Below are 14,886 nucleotides of genomic sequence, written 5' to 3'. Positions count from 1 at the left end.
ATGGTACATGACTAAACACATTGCACATGTTTTCTGAAGAAAAATGACCTTGATATCCAAGTTAAAAAATTAAACATTTTATTTATGAGCCTCAAAGTACAAAACAAACTCATGACGGTTCCAAGCAGAGACCTGTATCTCATATTTAGGAGATCATCAGATATGACTATAAAATACATTAGAGGACCAAACTCTCAGGCACAGTCAAGGAACATCGACCAAATACCAAGGAAATATACAAATATTCTATCCCAGATCCTTATATCTCACACTCTTAGGTGTCTGGTAGAATTTAAATTTGGCTTTTCATACCTTAGCCCGTGAGAAAAGGAATGATTTAGTGATGAAGATCAATAGATCATAGAATGCAGAAGCCATGCCCCATTTGTCTGGTTATATATTATCTCTACTTCAGCAGTAAAGGACATTAAGAAATATAGATCCCAAATCTACAAAAATTCATCCTTACTAAACATGACTTTCTCATTCTGGCTACAAATTTCAGGGACTATTTTGTAAATGATATTGTATATAAGAGCTCACTTAACATGTGTTAAAAAAATTAAATCTAAATTTAAAAAAAAAAGGAAAAACCCACAAAACTTCACAGAAGTCATTTGTACCGTCTCATCTCCTTATTCTCCCTTTCCCCCCGTCAAAAAAAAAAGAGCTTGAACAGCTTGCACTAAGACTCAGATTCATTGACAAGATTGTTTTTTTAATTCAAAGCAAGTAATGAAAGTAGTTCTAAAAAATAAAATAAAACCATAACAATCATAAAATACACGTCTGTATAACAAATCTTCCCCTACTACTAGCCAAGAGAGTTTTCACTATTAGTGAAAACATAACCTTTATTCTTAAAGGGCCACACTTGTGTCTCCTTTCCTTAATTTAAAAATCCCAGAATGTTATCAAGTCTGAAAAGGAGAAATTGATCGCATGTCCCTGCATCCTTTTTTTTTTTGCTTTGTTTACACAGTAGAATATCATTACAAGCACTTCAAAGTTTAAAAAGCCAGTATTTGCAGTTCCTCCTGTAGCTCTCACTACACTGCCCTGGATACTCATCATTCACACCGAAAGAAGTGGTTAGCAACAGCACGGAAAAAAAGAATAGGATCCTGCAACTAGAGATCAGACCATATGCATAAAAAACACATGAAGGAAAGCAAAGTGATAGGTAATTTTAAATCTGGATGCTATTGCTAACTGAATAACAAGAGCTTTAAAAACACTTCTGAGGAAGTTGAAGCAGAGAGGTGACAAAAGGGCAGCAATGCAGCCTCCTAGAAGGCAGCAGAGAGTAGGAAACATGCACTCCTTTAGAGGAAATGCCAATCCTCTTGTGTACTTCTTCCCAACAACACAAACTCTTCAGCTTTACAACACATCTAAATTACAGTGACTAATGGTGTTAGCTGACAAGGAAAGCAAAGTCCAAACATCTATTGAAGGACAGACAAACTGGGAGCAAATACTCGCTGCAGTAAGGTCTGTCCAAGGATCCAGCCCAATTCTTGAAGATTAACCAGTATTGGTAGATAGTGCCATGAAGAACAGAAGAAAGAAATGGGAGCTTGCCAGTGGAGCAACTGTCTTTTGACAAAGCAGTACTTGTGAGAGTCAACCCAAATTCAGCAACCCATTATAACCTCCCCAGGAGCCATATAATTCCCTTCCCTGTTTTCAGCATACCATCATTACCTCTGCTGCTCTTACACAGTTCCAGTCTGGGCTTTTTCAGTGCTTGAGCAAAGACTTCTCTGCACAGCAAGAGTGACAGAGGAGGAATGAAGATTTTCAAGTCATTTAGTCTCAGCAAAACTACAATGGCTTTTGCAAACAACAAACCTTCTCAAAAAGGTCATACAATTTCTTTATAATGGAAACTACAAGGCAATCTAAGTATAGAAGTCGCTACTAGTTCTCTCTATAATACAGTACATTAGGGATCTATTCAGTATTCCTTACTTGTGCTTCTAATGAACTTCAGCAGGAGATTTGTTCAAGAAAGGAGTAATTATTACAGTTATATGTTCCTTACATTTATATAACATCTTTCATCTAGAAAGATTTCAAAATGTCTTAAAGGTCACATGTAGAAAATTATTATACTCAGTGCAGTCTCCTATCAAGAGGAACATAGTAACTTCTCAGTACCCAAGCAACAAAACAGAACAATTTAGGTTAGAAAGTAAATACTAAAGCCATGTGTACATGGAGAGTTTAGATCCTCAGTGACATTACCAAACTAACATCTGGCAATAGCTGTAGAGTAAAAGGTAGAGGGATATCCATCTGGCAGATAGGATCTTAGTTTTACATCTGACTTGTGGCAGATCTAGCTGGCACCATGCTGGGGCACTGCTTTAGCACTAGACCAAAGAATGCCACCTTGGGAATCAGTTACACCACTTCCCACAGCATCCAGGATTTCCCTTGGGACATCCCCCTCCAAGGACAGCCCAGTTTAACCATTCAATGCAATACTGCCATAGACAAAAAGTTAATTTAACTCCCTGATACATTATGCTTTGAAAATTCAGTCTAGAAATAAAATATAATACAGAAATTGTAAAAATTTGCACTAATCTTAACAATTATATCAATTACTAAAGAACATAATCCACTTCTAGCCTCTGGCACAAAAGATAACTCTTTCAGAGAGAAGAAATTATTCAACAGTGAAAACACCCACAAACCCTACCCGTACCTGAAAATATTTCTGGAAAGGCAAATGTGCACAATCAGTATTAAAATAAAAAAGGTTTTAATCAACTTTGCACCTGACTTCCAGTGGCCTTCAAACTTAGCTTCAATACAATTGCCTGTTTTTCCACCTGCAAATCTGGTCACACTTAATGAAGTTTAACATGCAGAATCAGGTATTACACATTTCAACACAAAGAAGGAGATTGCTCTGAATTAAAAAAAAAAGGTAGCATTTTACAATGTCTTATAGACAAAGCTCTAATCAGTAAAAAAAAGCCACAGTTAAAGCTTTTAAGTAAGAATCATTGCACAGCAAGAACAACGCTGATGCGTCACCTTAATCTAACATCAAGCTTCAAAATGGAAGACTAAAATAAATAATGCATTCTCAGTGTCATCAAAACATGGTAGCATTGTTACCCTGCCCCATGTTGATGAAAACCATTTGTCCTATAGGCAACACCAAAAAATGCCTTACTAAGGTAATAATTTGGTCACTTGGACTCCATGTCCTTAGGGGAAAAAAAAAAAAAAAAAAAAAAAAAAAAAAAAAAAAAAAAAAAAAAAAAAAAAAGCCAAAAAAACCCAACCACCCAGCTGGCCTTTTGTGTTTCTTTGGCACCCCAATGATTCTCTACATGGACACAAAGGTCTACTTAGGCTCAAATCATATATCAGAACTGGAGACAAAAGCTGCCTAGCCTAAAACTTCAACTTTTATCTACCTCATGCTATGTGTAAACCCGGATTTTGCAATATGAAGATGCAACCCATCTAAACCTTAGGGGGAAAAAAAGAGTCCCATAAACCTACTCAGGGACACATTGTTACAGAGTTTAAGTAGAGGGGGAAAAAAAAAAATCAACCTATCAATTACAGTTTGCATACCAGGTCACTGTCAGGGAGAAAGTGGAAACTAAAGAAAAAAAGGACACTTCGTTGCAAAATTATTTGAAAGATGAAATATTCAAGTAGGGAAACTAGAAGACAATGAAAATATTTGTTTCTCAGGAGAAAACAAAATTTTTGTTTGTTTATTTGTTAAGTTTCAATGCTTTTATCCAGCTGAGTTTCCAAAGCAATAAAACATAATTTTAAACTGACTTTTCTTAACAAACTGATTGAACATTAAAGAGGCTTTTTTTCATTATGTTTTTAAAGACTTTGCATTAATTCATCAGTGTTATTTTGCTGAACAATACCGATCTGTACACATCTCTCTGTGATATAAACATAATGCCATTGTTATAACAGGAAACCATAATATATGTGACAGATGCAATTCCCTCTTGTCACATTTACCTTACTGATTTTCTTTGTTAAAAAAAAACAAACCAAAACATTCAACTAATATTCACAACTGAAGTTATGAGAAGTCCTTCCAATATTCATTCTGGTTTTCATAAGTCAGGTAAACTAGCTCCAGAAAAAAAGAATAATAATTTTTGTCAAGTAATTGGACCCAACCTTACACTTACAATTTCAAACATGTAACATTTATTGCAAGTCATACTCAGCACTGCTTTGACCAGTATCTACAATGTAATTGCGGCTTTTGATATGATTGCAACTTGATTGCCACTTAAACTTCTCTTGCTGATGGGATTAACCCATAGATATGGTAACGGTAAGAAAGGATTCCTGAGCAACCTTCCATTAGCATGCATAGCTACAAGTGCACTCAAGTTCGTTTGTAAAAAGCCTTCATTCCCCAAGCACACATGTTTAGGCCACCGGCAGGCACAGGAACCAGTTAATCCACCGCAAGCTTTGTGACTGGTGTACAGAGAAAAGGTCCTCCTGGGAAATCACGGGTACACAGGGAGACAATTCCATAAAGCGCAATTCAGCTAATAATTTCTCCCTAAACACTGAAGGGTTATAAACCACCCCCTATAGCCCTCGGAAATCTGCACGGTGATGCTCTGTGATGAAAAGCAAATTAAAATAGTGCTACCAATAATAATCAAAAGGGTTATGTATGAAGCAAAGTTAAACTCATAGAAAAAAAAATTAAAATAATTTTTAAAAAAAATTTAAAGGGTGAGTGTCTTAGCAGGCACACCCTAAGGGACAGTTCTTGTTCGTGAGAGGGCACAATCTCTCCAGGGTTAGGCTGTGCAGACAATTATGCTCTTCCTGGTATTTATTATTTCTGTTTCTACACACGCCGGCGCAGCGCTCGGTCAGATTGACCGAGGAGCCCCGGGCCGGGGGAGGCTGTGTGTTCCCGCCCCCACTCCTAATAAACGAGACCCGATTCCTGTCACGGCCGCCCCCCCCCTCACACCCTGGGGATGCACGGCGGCTCCCCCGGCCCCAATTCCTGTCACGGCCGCACAGCCGCTCCCCCGCCGCCCCCGCTCCCCCTCCGCCGGCGACCCACCGTGTGGAGGTGCCCTTCCTCACGTCGCACATCAAGCACTTGAAGGCCTCGGCGCTGTTGCGGAAGGTGCAGACGCTGCAGTCCCAGTACCCCTCGTCCGAGGAGGGTTTCGGCTGCCGCTTCGGCCTGCGGAGACACACGCGCGCCAGGGGCAGCACCGGCCGCGACGCGCCCGCCGCCCCCGAGGCGCCCCCGCCGCCAGCCCCGCGCTCCCGGAGGGCCCGGAGGAACGAGAAAGCGCCGCCGCTGCCCCTACCTGGTCGGGCTCTTCTTGTCTCCCATGCCGGCTCCAGACGCGTCCCGGCCCGGCCCCGACGCGGCCCTTTGTGCGTTTGTCAATAAGGAGGAGCGCGGGGGGTCTCTGGGCTCTAGCGGGGACCCGGGGAGGAGGAGCCGCCGCCGCAACCTCCAGCTGTCGGGGAAACTCCCGCTGCTGCCGCCGCCGCTGCCGCCGCCTCCTCGCTCACGTGTCCCCCCGCCGCCAACCAGCGGCGCCCGCAGGCCGCGGCGCCCGGCGGGCCGCGCACGGCGGCACCTTCGCTCCGCCGGCGGCTCGGGCGCTGCGAGCGGCGGCGGGGCCGGGGCAACGCGGGGGCTGCTGGGGGCGGCGGGCGGAGCGGGGGCGGTACCGGCGCCGGGGGGCGGCCCCGGCGGGGAGGCGGTGCTGGGCAGAAAAGGCAGACCGGCAGTGTAAGTGAGTGACTGACTGACTGCAGCCGGCCTGCAGGCTCTTTCCTTAAAGCCGCCCTTGTTATCGCCCGAGGTTGCTCTCATTAGCGTCTAGATCGTCTTGTGCTTCTTCCCACAGAAGTTGCTCCAGGCAGTGGTTTACAGTCAGAAACAAACGGGAATAAGCTGAAAGCGAACTTCTGCTTAGAACTCTTGGTCTAAAGCATCCCGTTGGCCTGAGGCCATGGGAGAACACCATGGGTACCAATACAAAACCAGGAGAATGGTGTTGCCTTGTCCCCGTGTGCAGGGTCCTACTTTTGCACTTAAAAGCTTGCGAGTACAGCGTGGTTCTCATGCACCATAGCAACCTCAGACAGGACACGGGTGTTTATCACCTCTATTATCAGAGTGCACCAGAGCCCAGTCACAGACTAGGATGCCATTTTGCAGGATGCTGTGCAAACAGAACAAAGAGCACACGTCCTAAGAGCATAACAAAGACAGCAGTTAGACACAGGTAGAGAGCAGAATGCAAGCAGAAAATAAAATTATACTGGTCAGCATCTCAGTGGCCAAAGCTATTACTGATGCATTGCCAAGAAATGATGGGATTTCGAGAACAAAATATGCTCAAATTTCGAGTTTTACTGATGTGTGCGAAGACATAGACGTGTTTAAAAATTAAGCAAGTGGACAACAGAGAAACTTTCTGATTCTGAAGGCAAAGTTGTCAAGACAAATTTCAGCTAGAAATACTAGGCTAGAGAGGGAAAATGTAGGTAAAGTACTTGACACATTAGGGAAGCAATTAAAGACCCCTTAAATTGGATGTATTATTTATGCAAAAGAACTAACAAGACTTTACAAGATTCACAGTTTTCTCTGTCTCTCTAGGAATGCTGTGTGTCAGCAATTGGAAACCTGTGTAGGATTTACTTGTGTCTGGCCATTGATCCTGAATTCCTTCTATATTCACATCCAGCTTCCACTATTGCCATTTTCCTCACCTTATGGTTCTCTTTCTGTATTTGCCTCACCTTTCCCTTTCTTTCTCTATTGCAATTTCTTTCTTCCTTATCTCTTTATGCTTCTCATGCAGTCTTCTGTAAATTATGAATAAAATGTACGGATTGCACATCTGAGGGTGAGGCATGCCACACACAGACAGCTGGCCTGGGTTCATTTGCATTTCGTTAGACATCTACATGGACTAGGAGCCCAGACCCAGCTCTCAGCAGGAGAAACAAGCTCATGCTGAAGGTGATTGATCTGATGCTAAGACAGGAATACAATTCTCTCACTTATAGGGACTATTTCTTTCCATTGACTATAAAGAGTGTTTTACACCAGTAGTCCAGAAGTGGATGTTTAAAATTACAGAATTATATGAGGTGTCCCACCTGTGCTTGAACCTTATGTAGAAATCTCTTGATGGAAAGCAGTAGAGAAACCTTGTCTCCTTGTGCCCTTTTCCACAGCACACTCTTTCTACTGTATAAACAAACATTATTTCCCCACTTTTGGAAAGTAATTATTTTGAAATGACTGCTTTCTCTTGACCTTTCCCCTGTCACAGCCTACTTTCTCCATACCAGCTGTGGGAAACAGAACTTCCACTGGTGGTTACAAAGTGCCAAGATATGTTGTAATCCCTCAGGAACCATTCTTGTAGAGGAACATTTCTAATAAGGAGGAGGAAATGCAACTGCCAGCCATAAATGTTATCCCTAACAAAAGAGTAATCTTTCTGGCTTTTATGTTCCAGACCTTCTGCTTCAAGGTCATCACCCAAATGACCATGACTAAAAATTACCATGTTTTCCCAGCAGCATTGGGCTTGTTTCCCCTGAGCTCCAACTAACCCTTATTTTGGGAGCTGAAATGTGATTTCGATGGTACATTCAAAAGTTCAGGTGTATGGGTCATGGTGCAACTCACAGTGGTCATGGGTCTGTGCAAGTGTGGGTCTTATTCTTTAATAATCCTGAAAAGGAAAAAAATACTATTTTCCTTGCATCCTTGTTCTGTCCTCAAATAGGAATACAAGAGGAGACCACTCACAGCATCAAGCCATCCCATGTCATCTCTTCAACTGAAACAGTGATGGAAGGCATTACTTAGCAGCAGTGCTGGAAAGCATATGTAAGAGGTATGTGTAATAGTCAGATACTGAAGAGATTCAGGGGGACTTTGATAAACTGAAAAACTCAAAAATTTCATACTCAGATATTTTATCATCCAGTGGTATTCATGTGAACCCAGAACACTCATCTGTCTTTGCTAAATATTTGTATGGCACACGATCTAGAAAGTTTGAATGACAAAATTTATGGCATCAGAATTAGCAGTCTTTAAAAAAATGTTTCTGGGAAAGAAAAAGGATGAATGAACCATAATTTTGAACCCTTAAATTTTGACTTTGTCTAGTACAGTTCTTCCAGAGCAATTATTTGCCCCCTGTTTTAATTCAGCTGAGCTAAAGTAAACACATTTTTGAGACAGAAGGGATGGGCAATATAATTATATCTTTTTACATCAGGTGTCACTCTCTAGCTAGTGTTTGGTCTCTTATTATCTTTAAATTGACATTTTTTGTAGCATTGTATAAGGGAAATGCTCATAGTATGATTATGACATTGAAAATTATATATGCTGATAGCAAGTGGAAGTTATATATTTCAGTGTATGGTATAAATGTTCTGGCATTCATGACTTTTCAGCTAAAAGTTTATTCATAATAAAGAAGATGTGAAAGAGGACAGTAGCGATTTTTAAGTACCTATTGTGTAAAAATTCTTACTGCAGAGAAAATTACAGCTGTTCCCAAAAAAAGGTGTTCACACACAAGGTTATTAAGAACAAGCCAGTGCTGTGTAAATCCATACAAAGACTTGCCATTTAGTCAATACTTGAACCATCACTGTGCACAGCAAACCTATGCCAGTTGCTGCATTATCAGCATCTTGAGCAATTAAGTAATCACTTTGTCACTGCTTGAGCTTAAAAAACTCTCCATAAAGATGATTATCATTATGTTGTAGATAAACCACATTTTAATCCCTATTTATGAAAAGGAATAGTAGAGAAGTATTGTACTAGAACAAATGCATGTTATTTCAGCATGGTGTATCTGTTTTGCTTGGGTTGCACTGGTATAATAGAATTAATACAATTAAATCAATTAATGGGAATTTGACTGGCGAGGGGTTTTTTGACATGTTAGGTATAATAAGGCCTGAATCCAGGCTGGGTTTCTATGTGATACTGGGGTGGGGAAAAATTGAAAATCAGAGATAGTGAAAAGTGAAAGCTGCTTGCAGACTCTATAATAAAGACAATAAGATTGGTGACAGTGAGCATTCCCCTCCAGCCTATGTTTGCTCAGCCTCGAGAGCAGCCCACTCACCACTCAGGCAGGAGACTGAAATTCTGCTTTAGAAAGGGCCAGAACAGAGAGGGACCACACCTAAAATACTTCATAACATCAGAGAGCCTAAAAGCTGTTTTAAAAGAGTTTTCACTTCCTTGCATGTACAAGTCTGACCTAAACATATTGTATATTTTTTAGGGAACTATAGCACTTAGGAGAATTGATTCATCAGCATATCCTTCAGGTTTCACACAGAGTGGCTCTGACATCAGCAGGGATATGCTGTCATGAACCAGTTATTAAGTCCAGGAGTCTTTCTAGGGTCATAATTTGACTGTATGCTTATGCAAATTTGGCTCCAAATTCATAAGACAGAGGATTGTGCACAGAACTCCTGCAGGTAACAGCACAGCAGCAGTAGTTGCGTGTGTAAGATCAATAAAAATCTGATCACAATGGTTTATTTTTCATATTTGTCCTCTGTGAACTGGAATGAAATTATGAAACCATTTACTTTCAGGTACTTGGTAATTTTCAAGTAATTATTTCAGTAACTGCTTACTTGTCATTCATTCTTCTAGCCTTTATCCTTTCAGATTTTGTACTGAATTTTAAAGTTGTTCAGTTCTATAGTTTCTTAAAATCCTCTGCTTTATGACAGAAAATGCTTATAGTAGAAGTTTCCCTACTTTTTCCATTGAGCCCCTCCCTAAGGTAATCCAAGATGTGAAGGATCACTGGTAGGAATGAAAGAACATTCTCAACATTCACTAAATATTTCTGGTCCTTTTGCTGGCGTTTGGTGGCACACATGACAGCCTTTTAGACTGAAGAAAATTTATTTTGGATAGGTCAGATTGTTAATAAATAACACTGATGCTTAATTCTATCATACCTCATATGAAGAGGTTTGGTAAAAACCTCTCAGAAGAGGTTTGATAAAAACTGCCTGTGAATGCTAAATTGAAGGTATGCCAGGTGACTGCTTCAGACACTGGAAAGGTGTTCACACCCTTTGTCTGGACTTGAACCAGTGGAAGTTTTCAACCCAACAAATGGTGAAAGAACGGCTCCTCCAGAGTAAATAGTTCAAAGTGGTAAAGCCGGATTTTGCTTTGAACGATCTATAAAGGAAGCAGAGGGAGACAAGGCTCACTAGCATCTGTGAATTTGGATCTGCAGGGTTAAAGAAACTCGAGTGAAGCTGCCCTTATCAACTATTTAAATTTGGGGCTGAATCTTTCCCTATCTGCTCCCATCAAGGTGAATTGAGATAGCGTCCCATACACCCTGCGCCAAGGGGGGATTTATTTGGGCAAAGCCAGTTTCCTGAGGAGGAATAGGTACGTATTGCTGAGGCTCCTTTAAACAGAAAAAAATCTCTGCTGCCACTTCTTGCTGACATCAGCATAAGATCTAGCTGGTTACAGGGGTGAACACATATATACCTCAATTAGCAAGCCAAGCTCCCCTGGGGCTATAGGAGAGAAAAAAAAAAAAAATCCCACTCTCAATGCTATCTGTTCATGTGTGCTCCTTGATTTCATCATGTGCCTTGCTCTTAATCTGCTCCCTCATTCCTTTTCTGCTATTTGTCATCTTCCTGGTTGTGTTTTTTCTCCTCTTCTATGTATTCCTTCATTCTCCTTCCCATTTTCTTTTCCTCCTTGTCTTTATGTCTGAGATTTGTCTTTCTACCTGGTCTTCTGTACTACTAATTCTGCCTGCTCCATCTTTCAAGTTCCTTTTCTGTCATGTCTCACTCTTCTCTTGCTTGATTTTCACTTTCACTGATGCTCTCCCTTTTAGAAATTGTTTTAAAGTGTTAAAATTTGACAAAAGATTGACTTTCCTATTTTTGTGTCATGCAGGTGGCAGGCTTCCCACGGAATTAGTGCCAAAGGAAGAACAGCAGCCCAAAGGAGATTTCACAGTTTACAGCAATATTTAAAGCATTCTGAAACTGTTTAGGAAATATGGCTGAAAGTCATATGGCTTCTTGGTCCTACATACCATTTTTTAAAGGCTGTCAGAGAAAAAAAAATAAATACTGGAACTAAAGCCTCTAAGCCAGTTCCATGCTTAGTTTAGTGCTCCAACACTGCTTCAAGATAGCACACACCTACTGCAATGGCTGGATTCACAAATGCCACAAGCTGCCTTTGGATCAAAAGTGCTGTTCAATTTTTATCACTATAAATCTCTTTTATGAATTCCTTCAGATTTACTCTGAGATTGGAATTTGACTTAGAGGCATTATCTTTGACTAATGATGGGAAAAGGGCGAATGTGTCTGCATTGTGGGATCAGTAGGAAAAATAGATATTGGAGATGTACTGATTTTTTCAGATGTAATAGAAGTAATGAATGAATAAACCAACCTTCTGTCAGAAAAAAAAAACCACACAAAGATGCTTAGTCTTTGGGAAGAATACATTTTCTATGTGTAGTAAAAAATATATTTCACTGCTTATAATTATATATACACACATACAAACACAGAGACATGGGTACCTAAACATTCAAAAGAATTGAAATTTTTTCTTGAAAGGTATTCCGTATCAGCTCACTACATTTTCATTATGAAATATTCTGAGGTCTCCATGAGAGACCTCATGAGTCCTTTTTTCCCAATTTCCATATTATTCTAGGTAAGGAAGATAATGATGAATGTCACAGAAGTGCAGCATGCAGGAGTGCTGGTAAGAGATCTCACTTTTCTTTTTTGGCTTGGAATTATTGCTTGGTCACAGTTTGCCAAAGCTTATCCCCTTCATGACATAATCTATATCAGTATCTTCTGTCTCCAGCTCCACTATTATATTTCCTTTTTTTTTGTTGTTTTTTTTTCCTCCTACTTTTAATTAAATTGAATACAAAATATAGACTTCAAAAAACAAAAAGGAAGAAGAGAAAAGAACAGGGATCAGATCCAGTCAATAGAACATGTCTGTGTGGATTCAAAATCAAGGCCAGGTGGGGAAGCCTCTTCCCTGAGGAGAAGACAAATTCCTTGCCAATGTGCTAAGGTTATTGCAATGCCAATATCCCTAAATAACCATGCACTACATCTTACCACCCTTTTTTCCCCTCTTCCTATTCTTTTGCCTCTCTTCCCATCCTTTTGCTTGGACTTGTGCTGTAGCCATGTGCAGGGCTGGACTGTGTACACTCAATATTGCATAAAAGTGTTTTACAGAGCTTCTTTTTCAAAATAAATTTGAAAAAATAATTTCAAAATGAGTATATTAATGAGAGAAAGAAAGAAAAATGAAGTTCTTTAATTAATGTGGAATGTACCCTCAGGCTTTTCCTGTAGGTTTAGAGCACTGTTTACAGTGAGCCTACTGCACTAACAGGTGATCTAGAGCAGGAAGAAGGAGAAATCTCCCAGAGGAGCCTGTCAGTTGACACAGATCAGTGTTGATTCCTCTTGTTAGGCAACGTTTCAAGTAGGAGATTCTCCAAATTGTTCAGAATTCAAGAAAAACATATCAAAATTAAAGACTATTGAACCTTGCTGTGCTACTATTTTTAAGATGACTCAAACATTTTAAAATGCCATAGGAAAAAATACTGCAATTATCAAGATGATCATCACAGATCATCATCACTGGAAGTTGAACACTGAGATGAGATGACTTCTTCACAAAGCAGCTACTCTATGGGGTATGATGACGGTTGTCAAGCCAGCAAATGACTGTGAGGCTGCATGGCTAATGCTGCAAAGGCACATCATTGTTGCCAGGAGGGCCAACAATGTTCTGAGATGCTGCATCACCAGCCAGGACAAAGGAAGGGATTGTCCCACTCTGCTCTGCACAGGGGAGGCCTCACCTTGAGTTCTGGGGGCAGTTGTAGGTGCCACAATGTAAGAAAAATATAAAGCTACCTGAGAGTGTCCAAAGGAGGGCAACAAAGATGGTGAAGGGCCTTGAGAGGAAGCCTTTTGTGGACTGGCTGAGGTCACTTGGTCTGTTCAGCCTGGAGAAGAGGAGACTGAGGGGAGACCTCATTGCAGTCTGCAACTTCATTGTGAAGGGAAGAGGAAGGGCAGACACTGATCTCTGCTCTGTGGTGACCAGTGACAGAACCCAAGGGAATGGCCTGAAGCTGTGTCAGGGGAGGTTTAGGTTGGGTATTAGGAAAACGTTCTTCACCCAGAGGGTGTTTGAGCACTGGAACAGGCTCCCCAGAGAAATGGTCACAGCACCAGCCTGACAGAGTGCAAGAAGTGTTTGGGCAACATTCTCAGACACCTGGTGTGATTCTTGGGGTGTCCTGTGCAGGGCCAGGAGTTGGACTCAATCATCCTGATGGGTCCCTTACAAACCCTCATCTTTGATAATTAATTCTGCGTCAGAGTTATCATCTTCTGTAGCTGTTAAGACACTTGACTAACCCTCAGAATGCTCTCTTACAGTCCTACAAAGAAATCTTCAAAGAAACCCTGAGATCAAGGCAGTGTTAGCACAAGCTTTAAGTCAGCTTTGAGTGACAGTTTCTGATTTATGTTTTCAAACATACCAACCAGATCTCTGTCTCAGTTTGTTCATTACCACTTGCAAAAAAATAAGGTTATTCATTGCCTTAATGTATCTCTTCCAGAATAAAGTCTTTATACATAATCTATTAAATTATATATTTAAGAGAAGAACTGCTCTTTCCTGAAGACTGGATTTATGAAAATACTATCTAGAATCTTAAATTTTTAATTAATTGCAAATTCTGTAATATTCCAGACAACTCTAATGTCCAAATTTATTCTCACCAAATCTCTATAGCTACTACCATTTTCATATAAACCTTGATAAATATAACTATTTATATAAGAATGAAGAGTTAAATGTCCTTTTTATTGTATCAATAGAATATATAGTAAAGGCATTTCCCTTATCCTTGAGGAAGTACTTAAGCAGATAAAGTAATTAATAATGTGAGATACTAGCTCATCTATTAACAACAGAATATTTGTTAGCTGCACATGTAAGAAGATTTTAAACAAGTTCAGGCATTTTAGATGTAGTGGAATTGTTTGAAAGAAAAGAATCCTATAATTGGATTTATTTGTTGGGAAAAAACTATTGCACAGTTAAAAAGAGAGACATGTATCTGAAACTCTTTAGCCATGTCTCTCATTAATGTGCAGTAGAACACAGTAGATACTGTGTTTGGGTTAACCACCCCACCTTTATGCAAGCCATTCAAACTGTAGGTAACTCCAGGTAAGATTGTCCCTGTGTAACTAGAAAATAAGTAACTGTATAGCAGACATAGGAAAGAAGCAGCTCCACAAAAAAGTGTCAGGAAAAAATGGATTGACTTTGTCTTCATTTGGTAACTTCAGGAGATCAAATACAAGAGAAGTCTTGAAGCTTCAAAGTCTAAAAATTGTGTGTATTCTAAGGTTGTTTGTTCTGTCTTCTTAGGAGTCTGCCTGGGACACTAGCCAGAATAGCACTGCAACAGCACCTGACAGATAAAATTAAAGCATGAATCATAATCTCTGGTCTGCCAAACTGAGCTTTATTCAAGTTGTAGCTGTAAGATGGATCACAGTTTGATGGCATGTCCTGAAGCTAACTATCCCTTAATTTCCAATGGTGTTGTGAGAAGGTTGTGTATTGGCACAAATGTGGGTTTGTGTGATGAGAATTGAGTGAAGAGAGTTCAAATCATAATGGTTTCTGTTGTGTAAATTTAAATGAAATGCCAGCTTGATATTTACCAGGATGAGATATCA

The 14,886-nt window shown here is 40.3% G+C and overlaps 1 protein-coding gene and 1 long non-coding RNA gene across 2 annotated transcripts in view; one reads left to right on the top strand and one right to left on the bottom strand.

Moving 5' to 3' along the window:
* YAF2 (YY1 associated factor 2) overlaps window positions 1–5,622 on the bottom strand; it is a 32,366-nt gene extending 26,744 nt beyond the window's left edge. Inside the window, exons 1-2 of the mRNA XM_053942420.1 lie at window positions 5,358–5,622; window positions 5,102–5,227 (exon numbers count right to left, since the gene is read on the bottom strand). Coding sequence (XP_053798395.1) covers window positions 5,102–5,227; window positions 5,358–5,383 — 152 coding nt within the window. The 5' untranslated portion in view covers window positions 5,384–5,622. The remainder of the gene's footprint in view (window positions 1–5,101; window positions 5,228–5,357) is intronic.
* On the top strand, window positions 5,339–14,851 carry LOC128787877 (uncharacterized). Its single transcript, XR_008430889.1, has 4 exons — window positions 5,339–5,427; window positions 7,812–7,922; window positions 11,015–11,845; window positions 14,573–14,851. It is a non-coding gene; the product is annotated as an uncharacterized LOC128787877 (long non-coding RNA).
* The last annotated feature ends 35 nt before the right edge of the window (window positions 14,852–14,886 follow it).

This window comes from Vidua chalybeata, chromosome 5 (genome assembly GCF_026979565.1).
Source record: "Vidua chalybeata isolate OUT-0048 chromosome 5, bVidCha1 merged haplotype, whole genome shotgun sequence".
Lineage (NCBI taxonomy): Eukaryota > Metazoa > Chordata > Aves > Passeriformes > Viduidae > Vidua > Vidua chalybeata.
Note: the sequence above shows the minus strand (reverse complement) of the source record. Positions and strands in the feature narration are given on the sequence as shown.